At 40.9% G+C, this 26,243-nt stretch overlaps 1 protein-coding gene across 2 annotated transcripts in view; it reads left to right on the top strand.

Annotated features, from left to right (window-relative positions):
• The window catches only part of nlgn3a (neuroligin 3a), a 182,566-nt gene that overhangs the window by 53,014 nt on the left and 103,309 nt on the right, over nt 1-26,243 (top strand). Inside the window, exons 4-5 of one of the 2 annotated variants that reach the window (XM_084719414.1) lie at nt 1,076-1,135; nt 12,069-12,218. In XM_084719414.1, the coding sequence (XP_084575540.1) occupies nt 1,076-1,135; nt 12,069-12,218 (210 nt within the window). The remainder of the gene's footprint in view (nt 1-1,075; nt 1,136-12,068; nt 12,219-26,243) is intronic. The other variant, XM_084719415.1, reaches the window with a different exon arrangement.

Genomic DNA, 26,243 nt, shown 5'->3' with positions numbered 1-26,243 from the left:
GAGTATCACCAAAATTCTTTAAAATGTTGTCAGAAGATGATGGACTGTTGAGTGGATGGACTGATGGACCAGCTGACTAAGCAACACTGGCATCATGAGGCCCTGCTGCTCGTCGGCACAAAAACTGATTATACACGGCTGTCAAACTCTAACCAGTTTAAAATACTGCCTTGTAAGTGGTAGGTCAAGATAAGGCTTGTATTTGTACACACGTGCCCTAGGGGAATACATACTCCTACTGCACATGTAGGACAACAGCGTACCTACTGTTTAGGGCAAAGAGACAAGCTGAAGTAGTTGCACACATCACTGAGTATACATGATACATGCAGTCATGTGATTTATTCAAATCTCACCACCTCCAGGGAAGTTGCAATCCTCTACATGCTCTTGCTCGTACTGTGAACCCTGTTCTTCTTCTGCATCCTGATTTTTATATTCTTTAGCCTTCCAGTAACCACATTTTCCGTTAATGTCATTATATTTTTATGGTCTCTTAGACTGTTAAAAGTTGATGTTAGGTGCATATTCAAGAGAGAACAGAGAGTCACTAAAGTGTTGTTTAAACACTGGTGAAAAAGTCATTTCCAAAATGTAATTAAAACCAATCAAAGTATCGTGATGAAGCTGCTCATTTTCACAACAATCCTTTGAGCTGATAATGTTGTTACCCAAACTTTATGAGTGAATTCAGATGGGTTTCCTAATACATCTTAAATGTTTTTTTCTGAAACTGCCAGTGGTGTATGACTCTGCTCCCCAATATTCTATAACAGTGTTTTGTTTAAATTACCTTCTACAATGTGTGTTTTCATTTTTTTTTTATTTGTATACTATTAAAAAGATGTTTATTTTTCTCTGATTGTATATGCTGTGAGTGTTAACAAAAAAAAAGCCCTTGACAAATTGTCTAGTGTGAATTGTTTATTTAAATTTACATTGTTATTATTCACATGTGGTCTCAAATACTCTTCTGCTTTGTATTGAATTGCCTCTTTTCCCGTCTGTGTCTTGCCAAACATGCTATTTTGAATTTCCCTGTGCCTCTCTATGTCTCTCCCTACTTCAACAACAGGGGCCCATGCAAAAAAACAGGGCGAGGATTTATCGGATAACGACGGTGATGAAGATGAAGGTATTTTCCATGGTGAACAAAGATGGTGCATGAGGTTTTTTTTTCTTTTCCTAAAGATGTCACTGTTTTCCGATCATTTATGGTTTTTGTTTGATTTATTTTTTGTTTCTAATTGCAAATGCAATCATCAAGCACCCCTATCACATTACAATCTGTAGAAGAATGACATCTTTGATCAAGTGTTAGGAGTGAGTGTGTGTGTGTGTGTGTGTGTGTGTGTGTGTGAGTGAATGTGAGGTCTCCCTTCCTAAGCATCTAAATTCAGCTGATGAGTAGAGTGTTCAGAGTCAGATGGGATCTAGTAGCTGTCTAGATAACCAAGCCTGGGTTGAGTCATTTTACTATCTCTCATAGTGACTGGAGCAACTGTTATTACAAGGGCAGAGGCAGTGGTGAGATCCCCCGTCTTAAGGTGTGGCCAGCAGCTGTATTTGTGGTGATAATGGCAGAGGGAAAGTGATGCAGAAGTGTAATATCAGCCTGTTCACCAGGTCTGCCAGCAGATTTAGATGAGGAGCGGCAGTTCAGGAGTGCTGCTGGAGAGGATTAGAGGCGAGAGGTGTAGAAAATGGGAAGTTGCTGCTCAGCAATCGCATTGTTCACTTTCCATATTTATCTTGGGATATTCCTGGCTCAGGGTGGATCTTTGCCGAGATTAGAATGAGAGACGATTCTTGTGCTGCAACAGAAACGGCTTAAGTCTCTGAATCTAAATCAAACCCTTGATATGGCCCCGCCCTCGTCTTCCCTTCGCCACAGTAATAAGGCAGGTGATGCAAGCATGATGTCGGGTATCAAGGTTGAGCCCTTGATTTATGCCCCATTTGTTTGTTATGGACAGATTGGATTTTTGCGCATTATGTGTATATTTGAGGAACAAGATTGATCTGTATGCCTGGAGCGGCACTGTTTGGGACCTCAGCACATGTTTAGGGCATATGGACCTTCTATTTGGCAGGAAAACTGAGCTGTCACACCAAGTTGCCATATCCTCTCACTTATTTGTCTTGAATGCTGGCACAATTAAAGCTTTAATGCTGGGGGTCCTGAGTCGAGGTTTAAACCCAGCTGAGGCCGGCTGGCCGGGGTTCTCTCCAGATGTTTAAGGGTTTGTACTTAAGCTCCTTCCTCTTTGCCAGTAGGCTCTTCTCTCAGAAAGCAGCCTCACGCTGGCCTTGATCACAGCACAGGAAGCGTTGCCATGGCACCACTTTGACACACAGGTGTTTCTCATTCAAGCCCAGGGCAAGCTGTTGCAACTGAAGCCAAATTGCCTTCAGTTTTTCGGCTTGACAGCGCGTATGTGTGCGCGCGTGTTTGTTTGTCTCCCCCTGAAGCAAGCCCACATGCGTCAGTATATGTAGCCCTAAGTCCGTTCAAAATTGCTGACAAGTGCCGATCCCTTTGTCTGGCAAGTCTTTGCATGCGTATACAGTGGCTTGGTCTCCAAGCTGTTGTGCAAGACTAGCCTCACTGAAAATGTGACAAGTCTTTTCTTTACTGAGCGCAACTAATGCTATTTGCGGAGCATCACCGTAGAAGCACAATACGGTCCCAGCAGTATCTCTGCCACTGCACTGTAACTAATGCATGTGTGACAGAGCTGGCCATCAATCCCTAAACATGATCCAGAAGATTTTCATTGTTCTGGTGAATGTGTCTGTTTTGAAGAGCCATGGCTTGACATCTGACGCTGGGGTTCATTTCCTCTGTAATTCCCCCCCAGAGAGAAGTGTTACCTCTGCGATAAAAAAGACTCCAGACCTCACTGAAGGATGGTCGAGCACACTGCACAAACCACAAAGCCCTTGTAAGCTGTCTTACATACTACTGCTCTCACAAGTGGCTGGACTATTATTGTGGGTAATAGCAATCTCCTTGTCTACAGTAAACGCACTGCATGCATTAGCAATGAAAATCAAACATTTGTATTCAAGTTAAAGGGCAAGTAGAACCAGAATACAAGCAGAACTCCCACTCTCTGCCTCTTTAGCGGATGCACCTCTCATCCACATATTCTCATTCAGTCCGGAGAGCTGCTGCTGTCTTTTCTGGTTTCTCTGTCTAACCCCCTCCATCTCTCAGTCTGTTCATCCCAACATTACCATGCTGTCTCAGTTGGCAGTCTGTCTATCGTGGGCTAATTCCCTCCTCCCTCCGCCATATTTGAGCCGCCCTTCTGCCTGTTCTAACCCTCCAGACACGCTCTTAAATTCTAATTCAAATAAGTTTTATTGAAACAATAAAGGATTTCTCACATTGCCAACAAAATGTAAGTAACACATGTAATGGAATAGTAATATATAAATTTACAATAAAAAAGGCCAATAAAAACATTCAGCTGAGACGAGGAGATAAGCCAAATGAAATATGCAGTGAAGAATATAATGACTCCTTTTATACTATATTTCTCTTTCTGTCAGCTTTTCTGTCAATTTGTCTTTCTATCCGTCCCCTTTGTGTGTCCGCCTGTCCATCTGAGCAACAGTCAACCCCCTGGCACCCCCCAAAAGTGCATTCAAATTCAGCGCAACGCTCCCTCCAGCAGCACTAGCATGCGGGCCAAGTTGCTGTGATTTACATCGGCCCACAATCAAGACTCAATTTTACAGAGGCTGTTATTGCACTGTTAAAGGGAGCTTTCAATCACCTACCTGCTGTTGTTAGATAAAGGTGGGCATGTAAATAGAGGAAGTGAGGCTGTGTAGGAGCTAAATCTCCCAGGTGGAACATGGCAGCGGTGCCGAGGTTTCTGTGCCCAGTGTTAGGCAGAGAGAGGCAGCCGTCCCCACTCCACCTTTAGAGTGTCTCGCGCCGCTGCTGCTGCTGCGGCCCTCTCCCACTGATGAAAAATAGATGTGTGTGTGTGTGTGTGTGTGTCATTTGGCACTTTGAGACTCAAGCTCTAATCAGGAGGAATGCTTCCACCCAGTGTGAATGTGCACACACTCAAACACACATACACATTAAATCAGTGAAGCATGCACACATGCACGCACTTGTACACACACACAATGCCTGCTTCCAAGCTCTAGAAGCAAGCACCGAAGAAGACAACACACACATATATACACACCCCCTCCCCCAGAGAAGCTCTCCATCGTTGCCGTGCCAGGGAGCAGAGCTGAGCTCCACCTGCCTGGGTATTACCATTAATTCCATTGCACAGGCCTGACTGGATCCCCATCCGGCAAAGCCCTCAGCTCAGCTCAGGCAGTTTGGAGACTGGTGAATCGACAGTGAGGGCAGTTCACACACCATTCTTTCCATTCTGCCACTATCCTATTCTCTGTGATGTAGCAGGGATGAGGAATCATGCCCCCTTGAAACCCATTTATGCAGCAGAGATATTTGGAATGCTGCTGCTCAGCTTCTTTTCCAAGATAAGCATTGCTGCTAATGGCTGATCCACAAGGGCATCGTTTGAGCAATTTCAAAGGATGGAAGAGCGAGGCTGGTACTGTCATCTATATATTTATGTGTATATTTTTGTCCTTTACACTTGAGTGGCATAAAATAATTGGCAAGTCAAAAAAATGTAAAAAACATGCTGCTTTAAAAAAAAAATAGAGAATGGATCAATATTGGGCTTTGAATTAGTTCACAGAGGCACTTTCCTTATGCAGTGCCATAGGGTTTGTGTCATGTGGACATCTACCATCTGTTTATTGAACCCCTTTTACTGGTCAAAAACCCACCAACATCTGGCTTTTGCCATCAATGTCAAAGGGTACAGTCCTGCAGCACAAGCATTATCTTATCCAGCTCCAATCAACACTGATTGCAACATGACACATGGGTGGACATGCTAATTTTTGCTTGTCGCCTCTGTGAATAACTTATGTGACTCTTAAGCTTCTTTTTCAATACATGTATGAAAAATGCTCCACTTAATACGTCAGCCCAGCATATCAGAGTTTGCACCTACTTGAAGGTGTGTATTTAACTGAATGCACTCATCCTTAGTCAAGAATTGCAGTGGATAAACATTTTATTTCCCATAAATTCATCACAATAAAACTTTCTCATTATTTTATTGTCTAAACGCTTTTATTATGATGCTGCAAAATCAGGAAATGTTTAACATGACTCCTTTACAGCTGAAAGTGATACCTGAAAATACAAACAGCGAGACAGGAGAGAACTTCAAACCACAGAAATTTAGTTAGAAGCTACAAAAGTACTGAGAGCTGAACACACAGACACTTTGAAATTGTCTTTCTCTCTCTGCTCTCCTGCACACACACGAGTTAAGTCTTTGCAAGACCATCTACAGCTAATGGGGAAAAGGTCAATTGCCTACTTTTAGCCCCATATTAAAAAACTGTATATACACACTAATTTTGGTGTACAGTCAATATTGCTGTGCTGTTGTCAACCCTTATAGCAGGTTTGTATACTATAACATCAGCATTTATGGCCCGCACCAAGGGCAGAAGGCTTCCCTCAAAGACTAAAGGGTTAGTCTTCGTTCACTCGAGGAGCAAACAGCTATCTGAGAGTGTTAAGGATGACAGCACCTCTGCCGCTTCCTCCTCTCATCTAGATCCAGGCCAGCTGTAGGGGGCTTTGGCTAATAGCCTTGTAGGCTTCTCACCGTGTCTTCCCTTTTATTTTCCTCCTCCGCCCAGCATGTCATCTCCCTGTCTCGCTTTATTCTCTGTCCTTATACACACCACTCTCCCTCTGCCTCGTTGCCAACATCGTATTTAACACACAAACCCTCTCGCCAGGAAAGCAAAAAGTCACCTTCACACAAAGGTCATTCCTTCCATTACATTTACGGTAGCGATGTCAAGATTCATAGTCAGAGGCGCACACTCTGACACTTATCTCCTTTTCATATAGCCAATGTTCAGTTTTCCTTTATATACATAAGACATTCCTCAGTTACCCTCGCAAATGTCAAGTGTAGTGGAGAACACAGTAGAGGCTGACACACTCTGACTATAAGGTGCTCTTTTCCTGCCCATCCCATCACTCCTGATGATGTGCAGACCCTGGAAGTCCACTGGCTTAAAATAGCAACAGCTATGCAACAACTTTTTTTTCTTCACAGCGTTTCTTCCAGTGTCTTCTCTGAGTCCAAAATAGAAAACTTGTTACCGTGTGTTCCTTCATTTCAGCCTTTTTTTTCCCGCCCTCCTCCAAGGCCTAGTCTCAGACACAGTGCTACTTCATTTGATTCAGTATAAAGGGAATATTAAGCGGACATTCAGTGACATTCAGAGTACTGTCAGCGGCTTGTACAGTGGCACAAGCTGCTGTATAATTCGGCGTAATTACACTGCCTGTTTTGCAAGGAGCTCCCCAGTTCAACTAAATGCAGTTCTTGAACATGAACATGGCCGGTAATGGACTTGTCATGAGTGAAGCGTGAAGCCTGGCCTGACACGAGCGCTACAGTAGGGTGCATGTCATGTCCTGCCACATCAGGACATTGTCACCCATTTCCCCCCCACCCTCCCCCACCTCAGACTTCACTGATAGCCGCTGACAGCCACCATGTTTCACCAAAGTGTTGACACAGTGAATGCCACGACACTTATCTCCGCTCGCCTTTGTCCTGTCCCACTCCAGAGTGTCAAGGCCACTTCTGGGGGCGCTTAATGTCAGATATATATGACGGACTCTTTTCAATGGAGTGAGAGCCAAAGGACAAAAAGGTGCAGGTGGAGGTGCAGGGACAGGCATGGGAGGGGGAGAGGGAGAGAGAAAATAAGATAGAGCAGGAAGGAATGAGTGCTCCCCAGCCCTCCTGGTGGGTTTCACTTGCAGCAGCAACACTTATAGGCTCAGCTCGGGGCTGGGCTTTGCCTCCCACTGACACTCCAATCAGTGCAGAACCACTGTAATGCACCTATGAAAAGTTGTGCTCCTCAGGTCCTGCTGAAATTCATGCCCTGTGATGTATCTGTAGTGTGGCTTTTCCATTGGCACTTTTGGCTGCGTCGAGTCAAACTGTGCAGCGCTAATAATGCATTTTCATTAGAGATGTAAATCATAAGTTTCATTACATGATATTATATATATTCACTGGACAACAATTCAAAGTTTGCTGATATCACAAATGATACATGTTGCTATCCAATAAAAAAACAAAAAATAATATAAAAATAAATAAAATTTAAAATTATATCGGATCTTTCAACCCTGAGTCATTATATTAGTCTAGATCAATGTATCGTTACACCCTTAATTTCCGTTGCAACTCAGATGGACCTTCTTCTAGATGTGTTGATGTCTTGCCGATTGTGACTAACCCATTACACCCCCCTTTTCTCCCTCTCAAACAAGTGTTTGTTGCAAGACTCATGTGCAGTAGAACAGAGAAAAAAAAGTGTTTTTATAAGCCTCCGTGTGTTCAGCTGTCGGTACTTTTGTAGCTTCTAACTGCATCTCTGTGGTTTGAAGTTTAGTTTCTCTCCTGTGTTGCAGTTTGTATTTTCAGGCACCTGCTTTATTTAATTGTTTCATGTTTGCTTTCAGCTGGTTCCTCATACCTACATGACAGAATAGGAGATGGCTAATGACTCCCACAATGACCCCTACATTACCAGTGGAAAGTACCGGCAGCAACAGGCTTACCAGTCCTTAATCACACTGCAAAAGATTTACAAATACTACACATGTGGTTAACTTTGTAAAACAGTTGCAGTTTCTTTTTATGAATAAGACTGCTTGGTTAGGTTTAGAAACAGATCGCTGTAGGGTTGAAAGTAACGCCCCCCTAGAGGTTGCTATGTGACAGTAAACAGGTATATCAATCAGAATAAGATGCTTTCACATTCAACCAACATGCATGTTGTCTTGGTTAGGACGTGTTGGTTTTACAACTGCTCAAGCTTGGTCCATCTTTACTAAAAAGACACACCTTCAAGCAGGTAGCCTTGCTGTAATGAAGATGCAAATCCCTGCTGTGCTGGGAGACGTGCAGAGTCAAACCGAGCCAAGCCAAACCAGCACGTGTGTATGAAAAAGGAGTATAAGTATGACTGTCTCCAGCCTTTCTATTTAGGTGGAGTGAAGTGCAGTAAAGCTCTTTCATTTATTTATTCATTCATTGGCAATATTTCACTTATTTTCTGTACTGTGCTGCAGTTATCTGCTGTTCGTTTAATAGTATATATCAGTGTATAGTAGATGCTGCATGATCTCACTTGTGCGACTGAGTGAAATATGAGAAAATGATGTGTTATATAAATTATTTTTCTTTCAGCTCACTCTTCATTGCACATCAGCTTTCATCTACATTTCTATCACGCACATATATTTTTTTTCTTCATCTTCAAAACATGATTTTGTTTGTCTTTTCTTTATTTTCAACTGCATGGAGCTTTTATTGCAAATACACTTAGTCTGTGCATTAATGAACCTATCTCTGTTTCTTTTCTAGCACAAAGCCACTGTGCTACATTGTGATGCTATGAATATGTGTGTTGATGTAATGATGTGTTTGCCTCAGAGAATTAATGAATCAGGATGCGGCTTTTTCGAGGTAGCCACTTAGTCACCTGTTTCACCAGATTAGGCCATCCACAGCAGCCGATAAAACTCCGATCTGATTGGTTAAGAAGAGCCACTCACCTCATTATCTCCCTGTCATGCAGACTTGGATGTATCTAGACAGGATTATTATTATTTCCCACTGTGAACCAAAAGTCCAGTTGGGATCTGTTGCATGTATATTTCTCCTCTATGACACAAATCACAGTGTCAGTGAGACGAGCTGTATATCACATCTGTGTGACACCTCCCACATCAGATCAAGTCAATAAATAGATTAGAACAAGTGGAGCTTCAATGTCTTGTATCGCTCTCCCAAAGGGATTTAACTGTTGTCATGGAGACCCGATGTGAATCAACAAAAGAGGTGACTGATAACATTGACATGACTAATCTCTTTTTCTTATTTCTGCCCCCTGTTCCTTCTTCCTCTTTGCCATTCTCTCTGTATCTGTGGCCCATTTGTTTGAGTAGCTCGTGTAGGATATACTGTTTTTCTCCTCCCTTCTCTCCCCCCTTCCCTACCCCCCCCCCCTCTCTGTATCTTCCATGCTTCCTCACCCCATGCATCCCCTCCTCCTCTTGTCTAAGATAAGTGTGTGCATAGAGAAGTGTCAGCTATAAATCACATTTCACTGTGTAGCCTTCTCAGATACCAGCAAGATAAAGAAAGCCATAAATAAGGCCACATCATATACAAGTTATTGCTTTGCTTTTAAACCTAACGGGGCCATGAATAACCGAGGGAATAATGCGTAAAAAAAAAAAAAAAAAAATTGTGAATCAAGGCTGAGCTCTGCTATAGGGGTTGCAGGAAAAACCGTGTCCCTACAAAATGCATTTAAGTAGTTGTCCTTGGTGTTGAGCATGCTAATGTGATGGGGTGCATAACGACGAGCTGCGCCTGCAGATGGATGCCGATCGGGTTGTGCAGGATGTGGTCTACGATTAGCTGTTCTTGAGGATTTTAAATTTTGGCTCTCAGTCACCATAGCAACCAGAATACAATAACACCCTTTTAAATCTGAGCCCATTGCTTCCCCCTTTTTTCTTTATTTTTTTTTTAATGTCTTTATTCCTTTTTCTATTTTCTTTCTGTCTTTCTATCTTCCTTCCTTCCGGTCTGCCTTTTTTTTCTCTCTCTCTGTCTCTGTCTTCCTCAGTCTTTGCCCTCCCACCCCCCTTTCATTCTCACCACTCTCAGGGCTTAGAGAGGGGAAAAAAAAAGGAGAGGCAGGGAGTTGGACAGAGATGGAGGGGAGGCGGGAGAGAAACAGGGAGAGACAGGGGAGAGTCTGTGAGTGAAAGCGATACAAAGTGAGGGAGGGGAAGGCGAGAAGCTACACAGAACGCGGGGGGAGCAGGAGTGAAAATGAGAGAGAGTTTCTTGTCTTGTCTCCCAGCTCGAGCTAGCCAGCCAGTAATTCAGTCTATTCCTCAGACAGAGGCTTTTTTCTTCCCCTCTACCTCTGGATGTGCTTTATCTGGCTGGAGTGTCGCTCCAGCTGGGTATCAAGCCCTGATTTGGGAATAGAATAAACAACATTTTCACCAAAAACTGAAGCGTAAATTTAACTGCCTGAGCAAGAGCGTGCAAATAAATTGTTGCACAGAGATAGGCCTGTGTAAAAAGGAGGCGCACGGTAGCATTGTTTAATTAGCCGATGCGTTTTTCCCTATCACTGTCAAGCCAGATTAGCCTTGTCCCTGGTTAGGAGATGTGTCAGAGTACCTCTTTCTTTATTCTCCCTAATGGCTTCCTGCATGTCTATATTGGGAAGTGGGTCTGCCTCCCTCCTGGAAGGCAACAAAACCAACCACAAACCCTAATAGTGTAGGTTTTTAAGATAAATATTTTCTATGCAAAATGACAAGCCACATTTTCAGCCATTATTATAATAGAGTTGAACTCAACAAAATGAGTGAACATTAATTTATTACTCACAGAGTGGATACGATAGAGCAGGGGTCTCAAACTGGTGGCCTGGGAGCCATTTCTCCCCCTCTATCCCTTCCTCCAGCCTACAGCATGATGTCAAACATATAATATAATCTGGCATGCAATTTTTTAAAAATTGAATTAGATTTTTTCTAGCTGTTTCATATCAATTTAAATTACCCTTCAGTTGACCCATGCTAAGTCCCATCTCCTTTTGCTCTGTACTCTAGTGACAGCTGAGCAAGCTTGGTACCCAGTGAAACCTTGGTCAACTTTCTCCTTCTTAAGCTAATATCGTCAAAAAGCTAGCTAACTGGGTAGATAACAACTGATGTAGACTGATGTTAGCTATTGTGCTACAAAGCATGACACTAGCAAAGAAAAAAATCTTAATCTAGATTAGCTAGCGAGCTAACTTGTGTTTCCGAAAATGAGCAATTTAAGATGTGACTGTCACTTTTACTGGTCCCCCAGCAACATCTATGAACAATCTTCAAAATGTTTTGTTTTTTTTTCACTGTAGAAAAACCTAGCACAGAGAAGCACAGAAAACAGGGGGGTGACTTAGGAAGGGTCAACTGAATACAACTGACTCTTCCTAAGTCTTGCCCCTTTTTGCTCTGTGCTCCAATAACAGCTGAACAAGCTTGGTACCTGGTTGAAACTCCGTCAACGTTAATATAAGAAATGTAATAGCAAAAATGTAATGAGTAACACCTTACATTAGCTAACGTTAGGAAAAATTTTTAGTTAACTGGCTAGATGATGGTTGATATAAATTAGTTAGTTAGCAGGGGTTTTGCTAACATTAGCAATAAGACATAATTAGCTAGGTAATAACTGATTAGTCAGCTAGTTAGCTAGTATTTTGCTAACTTTCTTTTAAAAATTGATAAGCCAAGCACAAGTACAGAAAACAAGAAACGAGAAAGTTGACCAAGGCACCAAAAGCAGGCAGGACTTAAGTAGGGTCAATTGTAATAAAAATGCAAGTGATATATTTGATATTCTTTGCCCAGAGAAGAATAGCTTGTACAACAATATTTCTATATTAGCAAAGACACTGGCAGAGCTAAGTAGCAAGTTATTAAGTGACAAAGCTAGAGTTTTCAACATATACTCTAAGGCGTTTAACGAAAGCACAAAGATACCAACAATGCTTGTTCAGCTCACTCAGCTCAGTGACTTTCATCAGGGGTATTAATAACCAAATCACAAATGACAAAGTTACCCCTCCATGAAATAACAATACTGTCTGTGACCCCAAGCCAATCTGAGTTTGAGACCCTTGCAATAGACTATTGTCTCCATTTCCATTAGCTGTCCAGCAGACTGTGTCCATCCAGCTGGTATCTGAGAGGTGACCGTCAGCTTTGTCTGTTTGTGGCCACCATGTGCTGTATATCTGCTGTATCTGAATCTGAGCTGACCCTTGATCGGAGTGGGTGGACGACAATGTGAATGTGTTAATGATGGCCACTCTTGCAGACATACGAGACACTGGGGCCAAGCCTGTGATGGTCTACATCCACGGAGGATCCTACATGGAGGGGACGGGCAACATGATCGATGGGAGTGTTCTGGCCAGCTATGGAAATGTCATCGTTATCACTCTCAACTACCGCGTCGGCGTCCTCGGTAAGCATCTTTTTCTTTTTTTTCTTTACTTCACCTCCTCCTTCAAGGACATTTTTCTGGGCCATCTTTGTAGGGCAGCTAGGTGTAATGAGCGCCGCTGATTGCCACATGCACTCCAAATAAGGCCGGGGGAGAAGGCATGCGGACTGGTTCCCGTGCTTCTTGTTGATGTGGTGCTCATGTATCAGAATCACAGTAATTGAGTGTGCTGAATGTGGGTTTGTTGTTGTGACTGGGGTTTGGAATAAATTAAGAAATTATTGTAATGAGGTTGGAAAAAAAATGATGAGATGGGCGTGATGCTGGAGAGATAGAGGAGAAGAGAAGAGTGTGTCAGAGTGAACGAGGGCTTCTCTCTCTGAGTTGTGGTTGGTTGCAGATTGACTCACACAGCTGAATCCTCTTTCAGACACTTGTGTGTGCGCGCATGTGTGTGTGTGTGAGAGAGAGAGAGAGAGGGAATGGAGAGGCAGAGAGAGCTCCATGGAAACAGCTGCAGCAACACAAAATGGAGTTTGTTAGCACACTAGCCGAGCTTTGTACCTTTTCCATCCATCTCTCTGACACAGCTGATTTCCCTCCTCGCACATTTTTTACATTTAGAGTGGTTGTGTACCGGGTACAAACACTTTGAATATAAAATCAAATTTCCATGTTGTTGTTTGCATTTGTTAAGAATATTGCTTCAGATTTGGACTATTGTTGGCTGCTGGTAACAAATAAAATGTGTTATTCCATAAGTTTCCTTTGGTCAACAAATCCCATGAAAGCACCAAAACCAGCAATTCATAAATCTGTCTCTCAATACTTTCAGTATTCCTCAATATATTTCAGACAGCCTCAAGCAATTGGTCCCAATATACTTCCAAGTAATTTGGTAAAACAGATGGGCACTATTAGTTTTAGCAAGCATTACTCAGAGACAGGTAAATATTGCATTTGTTGGGGACAATTTTTAGGCACAGATTAAAGTGAATATTTGCTAAATAGCTAGTGGCGATTATAGAATAATGGTAGAAGTGAAAAGGTAGTGCAACACGATTAGAGGGATGTCATGAAGTCAGCAAACTGACTTTGTCCTGTAATCAATTATGTTTTTAGAGGGGCCAGATTTTGACAATGTTTATCCTATGTTGCTAATGGCAACGCCTTTGGTCTACGTGACAGAACTGCATCTTAAGTCAAAGATTAACCTTTAGTATGGATGAGAGAAAGAGTTATAAATGCACATCAGACATTATACTTGCTCAATGCAGTAACAGAGTGTCTATTGGTCAGCTCCATCTTGGATCAATAATATTCTCTACAATATATACTGTAAATACTATATTATATACTACATTGTAGCCTAAAAACTCTACATAGTAATATGACTTTCATGATCAAAGTGATAAGTAGCAACATACAGTCGTGGAAGAGTGAGAGGATCATAGGGACACACTGCTGCCTGTAATATTCCTGTAATATTTATGTAATATTTCTACCTTGTGTAACCATGAGTGTCTGTGCTGCTAAAAATACACTACCAGGCCGAGCCACCCCTGTAACAAAACATTTTAGGGGAGACGTGAATACAGATATATATTTTTACTGTAGATATTTGGTGTAAACTGTGAGTGTAGCAGGTAATGTGACTGAGGAAATTAACCTGCACTGACCGCCCTGCACTCAGCTGCTGCAGTTACATAATTTGAGGTTAAGTTTATACACTCAAAACTAATGTGTGTTTTCAAAATGAAAGCGTTATTAAAGTGGAGGCCAGTTCAAGGGGCCGACAATTTGCATTTTGAAGACAGTATACCTTTCAAGTTTTTTTCCCCCAAATTTATTAGTTTTCCTAATTGGAAAAGAAACATTATGAATATAAATACAGCAAAAAAAAAAAAAAAATGCACATTTCTAATCACAGTTTAGAAGTTGACTGTTTCAACAAATTATTTCATTCAACTTGACTGCTAAATTCTCTCTGCATAAACAGCCAGACTTTTTGAAATAATATGTGTCCCTGTGCCTAACAGCTGACATAGCTAATTAATGGGCTCATTAGCTGACTAATAAAATGATCTTTATAAACATGGTAACACCCATAAACTTATCTATCTATATCTATCTAAACTTTGCCAGAATTATTCAGCATTAGCTACTGTAATCTCTTGATCATACCAGAATAAATAAGACTCCTGCAGCAAAACCCTTCAGTGAAGTGAACTGAGTGAGTGTGTGTTTTACCGCTTATTAATACACGTTTTACTTGTAAAAGAATGAATTCTTCTGTCAGAAGTTATTTAGTTTGTGCTTCACATTAGTTCATATTTGTTCTGCTAGTGAATACAACAGGACAGTGAATGCAGCATTGACTCAAATAAACAACCTGGATCTATAATCATAACCAGATATGGCTTTGTTTTAATGGGTTCTTAAAGGCAGAAAGGTTGGGGGACACTGAGCTACATCAGGCTTTGGCTACACACACTTGTTGGTATTATATTTCCTTCCAGAATATAAGCAGCCTTATACTTAAAGGAGCGGTCTGCCTCACCTTTCTGCTCACAGAGCTCCACGTGTCAAGAGCAGGGGGGTGACAGAGGAGTGGTGCAGCTTTATCCTCCAGGACATTGAGATGACTGCTGTGGTTGAATCACACAGACACAACTACATTCATTCCAAGACTCTTTTTTTTGATGGAGATGAGAGCGCTACGGCCTATCGATTTTGTCATCACGAACGCTCGCCTTGAATGTGCTGTGTTTTCCTCTGTCATTTTTGTTGGAGTATCATTTTGAGCATTGTAATCAGCCTTCAGGGTGGTAAGGTAGTCGGAGTACTGGCTGAGCACGCCGCCTCGCGCTCCTCTCTGCCGCTGGTTTAAAGCCGAGCACGTAAGCCTAATACAGATTCATGGTCATATTTCTTTCATGGCACTTCAATTATGAGTCAGATGTTTCTTCTCTCGCTGCCACATTTCGCTAAATGTCATTCTACATGCATGCACACACACCCTCAAACACCACATATGAGCGCTGTGAGCATGTGCATGCTTACACACACATGCCAGTGTTAATGCAGACAGTGAGACACAAGCAAAAACAACCTACTACACATACAGATGCGGTTTGCACACATGCGTACACACTCTCATGCACATACACACACACACACACGCACACACACACACACACACACATTTCACAAAGCAGCTCTCTTGGTGAGCTCCCCAGCAGCCATTCTGAGAAATGAGCAGAGAAGAAGTGATGCATGTAGTTGAGCGATAATGTCCATCGCTGTAGCATGGTCTGATAATCTCCCCATGGTACAGCTTTAAACTGTTATTACAGACACACTCATATAAACCAAATAAAACCAAGGCCAGAGAGACATCAGACCATGATGGGCCAATTAACACTAAGCTGTCTGAAGATTTCCAGTCATAAAGTGTGAATTGCAATACTCGGAACATGAGAAATCGCAATTACATGTCTCCATTTTATTTTTGTTTGCAGTTTATTTATTGAAAATGTGAGCAGTTTCAGCGTTAATCTAGTCTAGACAGCCTTAAATGGAGTAGATTAACTGTTTGTACTGGACACTGTATATTAGCTGCTGCACACACACACACACACACACACACACACACACACACACACACACACACACACACACACACACACACACAGTTTGAAAGCACTCACAGTGTTCCAGTGAAAAAAAGAGAATTGTTGCACCAGCTTTAAAAAAATGCTTCAGTTGGTAACACAAATGAATTAAGATTTTTCAAATTAAGTTAAAAAGTTATATGAACATAATTGAAACACTAATTGATTAATAATCAATTAACCAAGAAAATAATCGACAGATTAATTGATGATTAAAAAAATTGTTTGTTGCAGCCCGAACTTCAACTACTACTGAAAGAGGTTTTACAGTGTAACATCAGGTCATCTGACAGCTGAATGACAGCAAATACTCCAGTTTTTACTTCAACTCGAGTACAGGGCAGCAGCAGAACTTCCTTCATTTGAATATTACAAAAAAAAAAAACCCAGTAATTTAGATTGTACATGGCAGTTTTTCATGAAGAAATGCAAAATAAATAAATAAATAAATAAATATTAATGAAAAAATGAAAGCTCTTTTAATTAGCCTGCTTAAAGGGATGAGGGAATAATGGAGGCAGAGAGAATTAGACAAGATAATGAGTTTAAAGTGAAAGCAGACAAGGCAACTCAAACTACGCTTTCTGACACTAATATAGCTCTCATACCGTCCTCGTGCAATCTGAACATGGCATTAATAATGCAGTAAACACCTTTGAAATACACACAACAATCTGAATATTTAACTCCTCACACAGAAATAATAGGCCTAAACTATTAGGCAACAATAGAGCTCATGGAGAACATTTTTCACCAGCAAATTTCAGCAAATTGGACGGCACCGAACCTCGGCAAATGTCAGCAATGAATGAATGTTTTATTTATCTGTTGCATTAATTTCATTTTGGTCACACCATTTTTTTGTGTTAACACTATTTCAAGATTTCAAGTCAAAAGGAGTAAAATTATTGAGAGCTGGTGCTTGATGTGTTCATGAAATATAGATTCAGCAGCCTGGTTTTATAATCTGTGCAGAGCAGCTGCAGATTCTACAGCAAAAAACACAAACTGAGAATATACTCGCAGGGAGAAAAAAAAAAGAGAAATGGGAGAGAAAGAGAAGAAATACTGTGGAGAGGAGAGGTAACATTGAGGAGAGTTGTACAAATTCTATTCGGAGGCAGTAATGTGTCGAGTTGCTGCCACTCCTGTTCCAATTAAAGAGGAGTCCACTAAGTTTCCAGTGCTGTTCTATCATCCCCCTGCAGCTCTTCGCCCGACGCTGCTGTAATGGTAATTATTGCTTCAAAGGGTGGACCGCAATCCTCCTGAGGCCCCATTTGGGAACTTTCATATCTCAACCTTTCACTATTTAGATGAATGAGAATTCATATCAGATTTAATCTTTAATTACTTATTGACCCACCACAGCACAGATTATCACCTGATGAGATATGGAGAGTAGAGTTTTACACCGTCCAGACTGTCCCGTTAGGACGTGTCACACTCCGCTCCGGTCCAGGGAACTGAAGAGCAGAGTTTGTTTACCAAAGAGAAACAGTGTTTGGATTTCTGCTCATTGATCTGTATGTGTGTGTGAGAGTAAAAGAGACGTTGTGCGTGTGACTTGTCTGCCCACGTGCGTGTAAAGGGGTGTGTGTGTGTGTGTGTGTGTGGTCTGTGCATGTGTGGCGCATGCTTGTGCCTAGTTGCCGCGCCTCTCTAATGATGTGTAATGAGTCCCAGTCAGAGGGGAGTATCTTGTATCACTGCTCTTTACAAATATAATTACTCACTGGCTCTCCAGAGCATGTCAATTTCCCAGTCCATTGGGGGGGGGGACTTAATTACTAGTTTCCAAATGCATTAAAAATTAACAAAGGCTGCCTCTCTTGCCAAAACCCAAGGTGAGAGTCTAAAAAGCTGCTCTAAAGAGGAGAATGGTCAAGTACAGTGTGTACTTGGGGAGTTTTCACCTCTGACAGGGTTTATTTGTGACCTTTGATGACTATCTCCCGTATCTCTCTGATCGCAGCCATTTTATGGCACCGGCTGCTGTGGACCGTCACCTCAGTGTGCCCAAGTTATTCAGGCCTTCTAAAGAATAGCTTTAGATCCAATCAAAATAACCTCAACCTTACTGTACGAGTGTATGTGAAAGCAGCGTTCTCTGTCAGCTCTGAAGTGGCAGGTGATTTAGCATTGATTTGTTCAACTGCCAAAGTTATTCTGTGTGTGATAAGTGACTCTGCCTCTTTCTGTTATGTCCCTCTGCTAAAGTAAAGATGGCGACTGAAAAACTTTCTCAAAATAATGTTTCTAAATAATGACTTAGTGGGCCCTGTCTTACGCTGATCTAAAGTGCAAGTTGAAAGTGTGAGACACAATGGATTTAATTTATTTAAGGTGTGCTTTGCTTTTGCCGTCTTACACCAAGGGAGCAGGGGTGTTCTGCCCTATCCTGCCCCTTGTGCCATCAGCGCACAGGAGGATACACCAATCAGATTTGCCCAAGTTCCCTGATTAATCCATAGAGTTTAGGCTGAACATGCAATAAATCAATCAGAGAGTCGGCTCTCATCACCTGTCAGAACCAGGTGCGCCAGGAGCACAAGTGGTGGCAGCATGACAGTGGCTTTACCAGGAGGAAACAAAGAGAAAAGACTTTCAGAGCGAGGAGACGGATCTCCTGGTTCGACAAGTGAAAGCATGAGAGCCTGCAATATATGGAGACGTCTCCAAAGCAGCTCAATGTGTAAATAGTTTATTTTTCATCAACACTTGCAAAAAGTAATACAATAAATGAGCCGGAAAAGTAATGCAGATATGTAACTGGTTATGTTTTACACTGAAGCACCTTGCAATTATGTTATATTTTATGATTTATTATTATTATTATTATCATCGTCATTATTATGCAGCGCTGCTGGCTGAGGAGTGGTGAAGAGAGGGTGAGGTCGAAAGCAGAGGTGAACCAACTCAGTGGGTCTGTTATGCCACAGACTTTGCACTTCAACCAGGTTTTAGCTGGCCTGCGGTGCAAGGGGTTTTTATTCCAACGTGCTGAGCACAAGATAGAAAATACGCCCGGCCATGCCTTCATTTTGCCGTCAGGCGCAAGTTCATTTGCTATCTTGCACATATGGCAAAAATGGCAACTGCACCAATATAAGAGAGCAAATCCACCTACGCCATCAGTACAACCACTTTACACCTGGTGTAAGATAAGGTCCAGTATCTCAAAACAATGACTTATTGTCTCAAAATAATGAAAAACTTAATCATAATCATGACTTAGCATTTCTAAATTATGACTTAGTGTGCCAAAATAATGAAAAACATAATCCAAATAATTACTAAGTATTTCAAAATGACTGATTACAAGGTAATGATAAACAAAGGCATGCTGTCAAATTGCATATAAGAAGGTAACTGCGATGAGCATAATGAAAGTTGTCATTTCAAATTTAAAAAAGTTATTCAGGCATTCTAAAGATTAACCTCAACTTAATGAAAGCATGTGAAACCTACAGTATGAGTGTATGTGAAAGCGGTGCTCTCAGTCAGCACTGAGGCAGCAGGTGATTTAGCATTGATTTGTTAAATTGTTAGACTTCTTCTGTGCGTCTGCCTCTCTCTGTCATGTCCCTCTCCTAAAGTAAAGATGGTGACTGTTGGTAATTCAGCCAGGGATTTGGGGAGCTGAGGATATTTGTGGAAGTGTGTGAACAATATCTTGGAGCAACAGAGAGTCTATCACACAAGTTTGTATAGTTGTTTTTTTCACTACTCAAGTGCTGCCGAGCTCCTCTGAGAGCCAGTGTACTCATGACCTCCTCACCCTGACACTGTACTCTGCTGGATGCCAGAGGTGGCAAACTACTAGCAAAGTACAAATACTTTGTTGCTGTACTTAAGTAGGGTTTTCAGATATCTGTACTTTCTTTCTGCTCCTTACATTTTCAAAACAAAGCATGTGAGAGGAATTACAGATTGTAAAGCTGCAACGATTAGTTAATTAAAAGATTAGCCCAGTGGTTCCCAAACATTTTCTGCCATGCCCCCCTTCTGAAGCCAAAAAAAAAGCTGGAAAAAAAAACAAAAAAACAAAAAACTAAATCCACACAACAAAGGTAACAGCTGCAAGCTTGTTTACATTCATACCCTTAGTGACCCTCACGCTAATTTGTCATTATCAGTGTGTAGATTGCCAACTTGGAGGTTGTTGTTGTTTCCCACGGCAACAGGGGACGTTGAAAATACAGATAGCTGATATGACGTATGCTGTGAGTGATGGCCACCTGTCTGAAACATTCGTCCAATGGCAGGCTTATACTCACAGTCACAGTGAGTCAGACTGCTAAACAATTAATCAATTAATTGTCAAAGCAATTGGCAGACTAATCAATAATGAAAATATTTTTCAGTTGCATCCGTAATTGATTGTATTTATTTTACATCATTGTGCGTTGCTTTCCCAACATCAAGACTGATTGCAAAATGGATGGACAATAACACAGAAAAAATTCCTTGGTGTATCCATCGTATCATGAATGCATGGATGAACAAACGTAACAAGATGAAAATGACATAAAAGTCCTAACAAGATGTAAAAAGATGAAACAAGATGAAAAAGACAAGAAAGGGAGACTCTACTATGGAGAAAAGTTGAGGCTCAGTTAGCTTTGCACAGAAAACAGCCTGCAGAAATGTCCTTCAGAGGGTGACTTTTTACTTTTATACTTTGAGTACACTTTTACTTGAGTAAAGAGGTTGAATCAGTACTTCTATTTTTACCAGAGTCTTTTTTTTAACAAAAGCATCTGCATGACGGCTTGAGTAAAGAATGTGTATTCACCTCTGCTGGATGCTGGTTAAGTAGTTACACAGGTCATCTAGGATGTCATCTGGATACTGCCTTTCTGAGGTCTTAAATAATTTGCACTTGTCATTTCAAGTGTTTTATATCTGGATAAAGTCCGGATGTGATTTAATACGGTTTCCTTTACACTCAGACACAAATATACCTTGGCCAGATCACAAATCTGATTGCTATCCGCCTTAGTTTCCCTGGGCTGCATGCCAGTCAGGGTCAGCCTTCTTCCAGTCCAGAGGGAGGTGGAAATGCACCTGAAGCTGTTTGGTAACTGCCAAAAAAAAACACCAGAAAAAGAATAACTTCTGCACTTTAGCAGCTTAGTTACAAGAATGAACAGTTAGCAATAGCAGCTAGCCAGCTAACAACTGAAAACACATGGATGAATTGTATTTCTGAACCACGAGCAAGATAAAAGTTTTATCATCTTCAAAGGCTGTCAAAAACCAATGCTCTATCACCCACACAGATCACAGAGGTATTGATATCTTTCACTTATATTTGCTTGTAATACTTATCGTACTACTCAGCTCTAGCCTCCCTGATTTTATTGTATGCTCGCACGGCTTTTATATAATGATGAGTGTGAAAATTACTTTTTTTTTTTTTACTGCTCAAGTTCATGTGCAGGATATAATCCGTCTGGGTGCGTCTCATTTGTCACATCGGATGTCTGGGATCACAAAAATCACTCTGTGAGTTACTACGGAATAAAATTCGACATGACAGCCTCCTGTGTGGCGAGGGTGAATCGACTTAAAATAAAGAGCCTCCCTCAGTAAGTGTTCCCAGTCTCAGTCATTTTGGTTATCATCTGATATATGAGCCTGGCGCCGAGCAGAGGAATTCTCAAACAGTAGGTGGAAGAAAAAGCGAAGGCAGAGTGAGTTCTCTTTGTCTTCTATTATCAGGAGGGGAGCTGAGATGGATATTTACTTGTTTTCATTGCCATTAGGATGAATTCATCCAAATTAAGCAGAGAACAAAAACATTTATTCATCCTATTAATGTCAGGGAGTGAGGGATTGAAGTAATGGTTTTCATGCTCCAGTCTGCAGCAGCTTGTTGACGCTGCTCTCCTACAAATCACTGCCAGGAAATTAACTCTTAAGCTGCTCTTGCCAGAAACACCGCAACAAATGCCTGGCTGTGCAAGACAGTGCAGAGATGGGGCCTATTGTTTCTCAGAGCTCTGCTTGTCACCATCCCAAAGAAGATGTTTCCTCTCTAACTCTTGAAAAGTATTGATTAAAACTGAAAAAGAATAATGCTGAGTGGGGCTGAGGCCCAGAAATAATGGAGCAGTTGATGTTAAACAGCACTTACACAGCAGGACCTAGAATCTTCTTCATGCATGCATGCAAATATAGCACGGCTCAAACATTTAAAGGTTCTGTGTCATTAACTTTGCATGAAATTGTTTTTGTGTTCTCTACAATAATTAAATCCCTGTATTTCCTCGTAACATTCTCACAAGTTCTCAGTTGCAGTTACTGGGCTTTGATTGGCAGACAGTGCAGTCTCCACCACATCCAGACAGTGTGTCATTTCAAATGCTGGAGGCCTCCCTGATTGTAAGTGTGTAGTCTGTTGTTGAGGGAGGGAAACCAATCAAGACTAATTGTGTATTCAGACTCTGAAAGTCCAAAATCTGGAACGTCAAACTGGGTTTCCTTGCAGCACTCCCTTTATTCAGAATTTTTCAAACCCTGACAGACATAAAACAAAATCCAGACTGGTATTTTAAAGATTTACAAGGTTATATGGTTAAAGTGCTATCCCTTATATTTTCATTGTTTTTGATACTATTTATGGTTTGCATTTTTTCAGCTTTATCTATTCAGTATATTTATATTATCTCACTGTATAGCAGTTTTTGTTGTTGTTTCCAACAATGGAACCCAGAGAAATTCATAATTTATTCAAGATAACGGTGTGCTTCCTGCTAGCTGCTGGTTGCTATAACTTCCAGGAATATGTCAGATACGTCAGAGAGTGAGGAAGGAAGCCTGCAAAAACACGACTAAACGTAATGTGAATAAAACTCAATACATTACCTTGTCCGTGAACATGATTTCTTCCTGAGTCATGCTAGATGGATTTTCATCTGCAATGGCGGTTGTTCCCATGATCCCACACCACTTCAGATGTCATCAAACTACATGTTTTGCTGTTATAAAAGTGAGAGAGACCCCTAGAGGCAGATCTTACATATTATGCATAGAAGCTACCCACACATGAGATTTACAGGAAATGATTCATACATGAAATCCAGCGTTGATGTGTTTAATTTTACTGATGTCATCCTCACTGATTACTGTTCACTGTCCTTCAGTCTTATCATATAAGGCAAACTAAATATTTCTTTCAGCTGTTGTATTGTATTTTAATATAAGATAGTTAAAAAATGTTGCTTTACAAGCTAAAAACAACAGCAAAACACACTGCAGCTTGATTGTGTAACAGACACAGGAAATAGACACAGTGTCTGACAGCAACTATTTATCAACAATAAATCCACAAAAGAGGTGTTGTCTTTTTATGATTTTTGATAGGTTATCCGTTTTGAACGTGTTCTGGTAACATCTGCAGATTGGATATTGTGGGTGTATGTTCCCCAAAAAATAATTACCATCTGATTATTTTGAGCTTGCAGCTGTGGAGAATTCATTTATTTGGGTCTATCATACAGTCTCATTGGCTACATCTGGTAAAAAAAAAAAATTAGTTACTGAATAAGAAAGTGAAATATGGACACAGCGAGACAGCAGAATTAAAGCAGTCTATTAAGTAACTTTCTTTTTTTTCACCTTTGATCATTCAGAAATGGGCTGATTTTGTGGTTACTTTGACATGGTCAGCCCAAACCTACTTCTGACAGACACAATGATTAATTAGTTTTCCATTTCACATTTCTTCCAACTTTCAGATCCTGCTCATCACAATTTAAAAACAGAAATGTTTTTTTTTTTTTTTTAGATATATTCAGCTGCTATGAAGCATGACCAGTTGTGGCAGTTGAATGGCTGGTATATGAAACACCTTCAAGATGTTTTGAGGGACTGTTTCTTTAAGTTTAACCATCTGGAATCAACACAGCACTGCTGTGTAAAGTTGTTCTACACAGAATGAACAACAAATTTCCCCTCTCTGTTGTGACTTGCACTCAGATTGCTGATGTATTTTTAATGAGAATTTGTCCTTCTTTTTCATCTTACAACAAATGGAAACAGGAACAAAGCTCATTATATTTCATAAGCATGACATTTCAGAAAACTGTGACATTAAGAAATCAATTTCTACGGTACAGTAACACTTTTCGCTATTCAAAACAAGCTCTTTTTTTTGTAGCACTGCCCTGAGATGAAAACATGTTTAGATGATCGCAGTACTTTTACCAAATCAGTAAATATGCATTACAAAGACATCAAAGAGCAAAGCCAACAATTGCTTTCATCTGGTCAAGGGGTCCTCGGCAGCATCTCATGTAAAAATGGAGCACTTCACCCTAAGATGGCAATATGAAGTGCTCAGATGGAACGGCGGTTCACTGAAGGAAAATGTCAGCCCTTGTGTCACTGTTTGTGGTTGAGATGCTTTATTGATGGATGTTTGACCTTTACTGTTACTGTGATGGAAGATGTGATCCTCGGGAAGCTTTCATTTGCATCCTAAACATTAGTAAACATGATTCCTATTCAGTGTGGTGTCACACTAAAACTAGAGTTTTCCAGGGTGGAGATTTGAGTGGCTCCTCAAAGACAGAAGACTAATATTTACAGAGTGAGCGGCTATCTCGCTCGCACTGACATGGCATGGCTGAGCAACAAGAGATGGCATTTCCATTTCCAGCTCAGCACAATCTGACCTAATACTGATTCAGGGGTAGAGCTGCAATTTCCAGGTATGCCACTCGCTGCCAAAACTTTTTTTTTTTCATATTTTCAAGTGGTCCTTAAATTGAGTGTATTTGAGTGTGAGCCTCAAATAAAGTACCCAATAGGCAATTCATAATGCAATGCATGCACAGGGGCAGGTGTTGCCAATGCAGTGATTAAGCTATTCTTTCACCTTTGGTTTTTGTGGCAGAGGCTATTAACTTGCACAAATAGACATTTCAGAGTTTTGTGTGAATCCCCGGCTGGCCTTCGCCTTTGCTTTCAGAGCCAGATGCCCTTTTAATAGCCATACCAGTAAATCCCAAAATGTATTCACACCAACTGGGGCTTTTGTGTGACCTGCTACACTTAGTCGCGTTTGGACTGGTTTATTACCCAGCAATCGCAGAATGACCTTGGTTTCTCAAGGATATAAATTCAAGGTCCCCTCAACCTTTAATGTGTCACTGCATAACATATCAGCGATATAACATCCTCGCTGTAGAATGTGCAAGTGTTATAACTGATGTATTATGGTACTCCCCGGGTCAGACTAAACTACATCATAACTGAGCTGAAATTTCTGAACATATCTGGTAAGTGCAAGACATCAAAGGTCATGCGTACGACATTTACTTCCTGAGGTCACAGTGTCATCTGAGACACACTGAGCACAAAAACTGTCAAACTGGGCAGTGTTGATAAAATATGGATTGAGATTGTGTTAAGACATCGCCTATTTCTCACCTAAATTGTTGTCATAAAGATATTTTAGTGTAAGGTTTAGATGTAATACGAGAAACATTGTGACCAGGCAGCCGCCTTTTTGGCTCTAATTTCCAACGGAGACTCTTGAAACTCAGATCAAACTGTCAAACTAGGCGGCAATGATCAAATGTGGATCTAGATTCTGTTCCTGCATCCCCTAATTCTCATCTAAATGTCTTCATCAATATATTTTAGTGTACTGTGCAGTTGTAATATAAGAAAGTTACTCACCAGGCCACCATGTTTAAGAAGGCAGAGAGGGACTCATGCATGTGTGGCCATCCCAGATAAACAAAGAAGCTCGGATAACAACAAATTTACAGAAAGTGTGACTTCATTTTCTTCCTAGGGTTATGCAATAAATCCACTATATTTTTACATAGCAAATTGTTTGCTGACATCTTTAAGAGACTTTCACAAAACAATACTAAATGGATCAGACTGTAAAACTAAATAATGCTAAATCATTAGCATTACCAAACTAAAACGTATTGAACGGCACAAAATGCCACAAAAAGAAAAAAACAAAGCTGTCTGGGTAATGGGAACTGCAAATTACTGTTTTGTTTCTCCGCTGAGATATTGACACAGGGACTGAAAGTCAATTAAATGAAAACAGTACATACCATTGTATGGAGTCTTTGAACAAATATCACTCTGTCAGAAGATGGCACAGGCAAGATATATTGTATACCCGAAGGTGAATATTTGTATTTCTGAGACTTTTTATAACTTTAGTCTATTCCCAACTCGTATTGGGCTTCTTGTTTATGGCGCCTGAAAGATCTATCTGTGGTGATTCATTGCCTGAATGCTTTGTTTTGCTTTATACTCTGCTCTAGGAGGGAGTGTGGGGCTCCTAATGGCAGCGCAGCTTTTCTTCTTAGTGCATTTGTCCTTGAGGGATTTT

This window comes from Lutjanus erythropterus, chromosome 5 (genome assembly GCF_056507025.1).
Source record: "Lutjanus erythropterus isolate fLutEry1 chromosome 5, fLutEry1.hap2, whole genome shotgun sequence".
NCBI lineage: Eukaryota > Metazoa > Chordata > Actinopteri > Lutjaniformes > Lutjanidae > Lutjanus > Lutjanus erythropterus.
The sequence above is the reverse complement of the archived record's forward strand: the minus strand, read 5'-3'. Positions and strand labels throughout refer to the sequence as shown.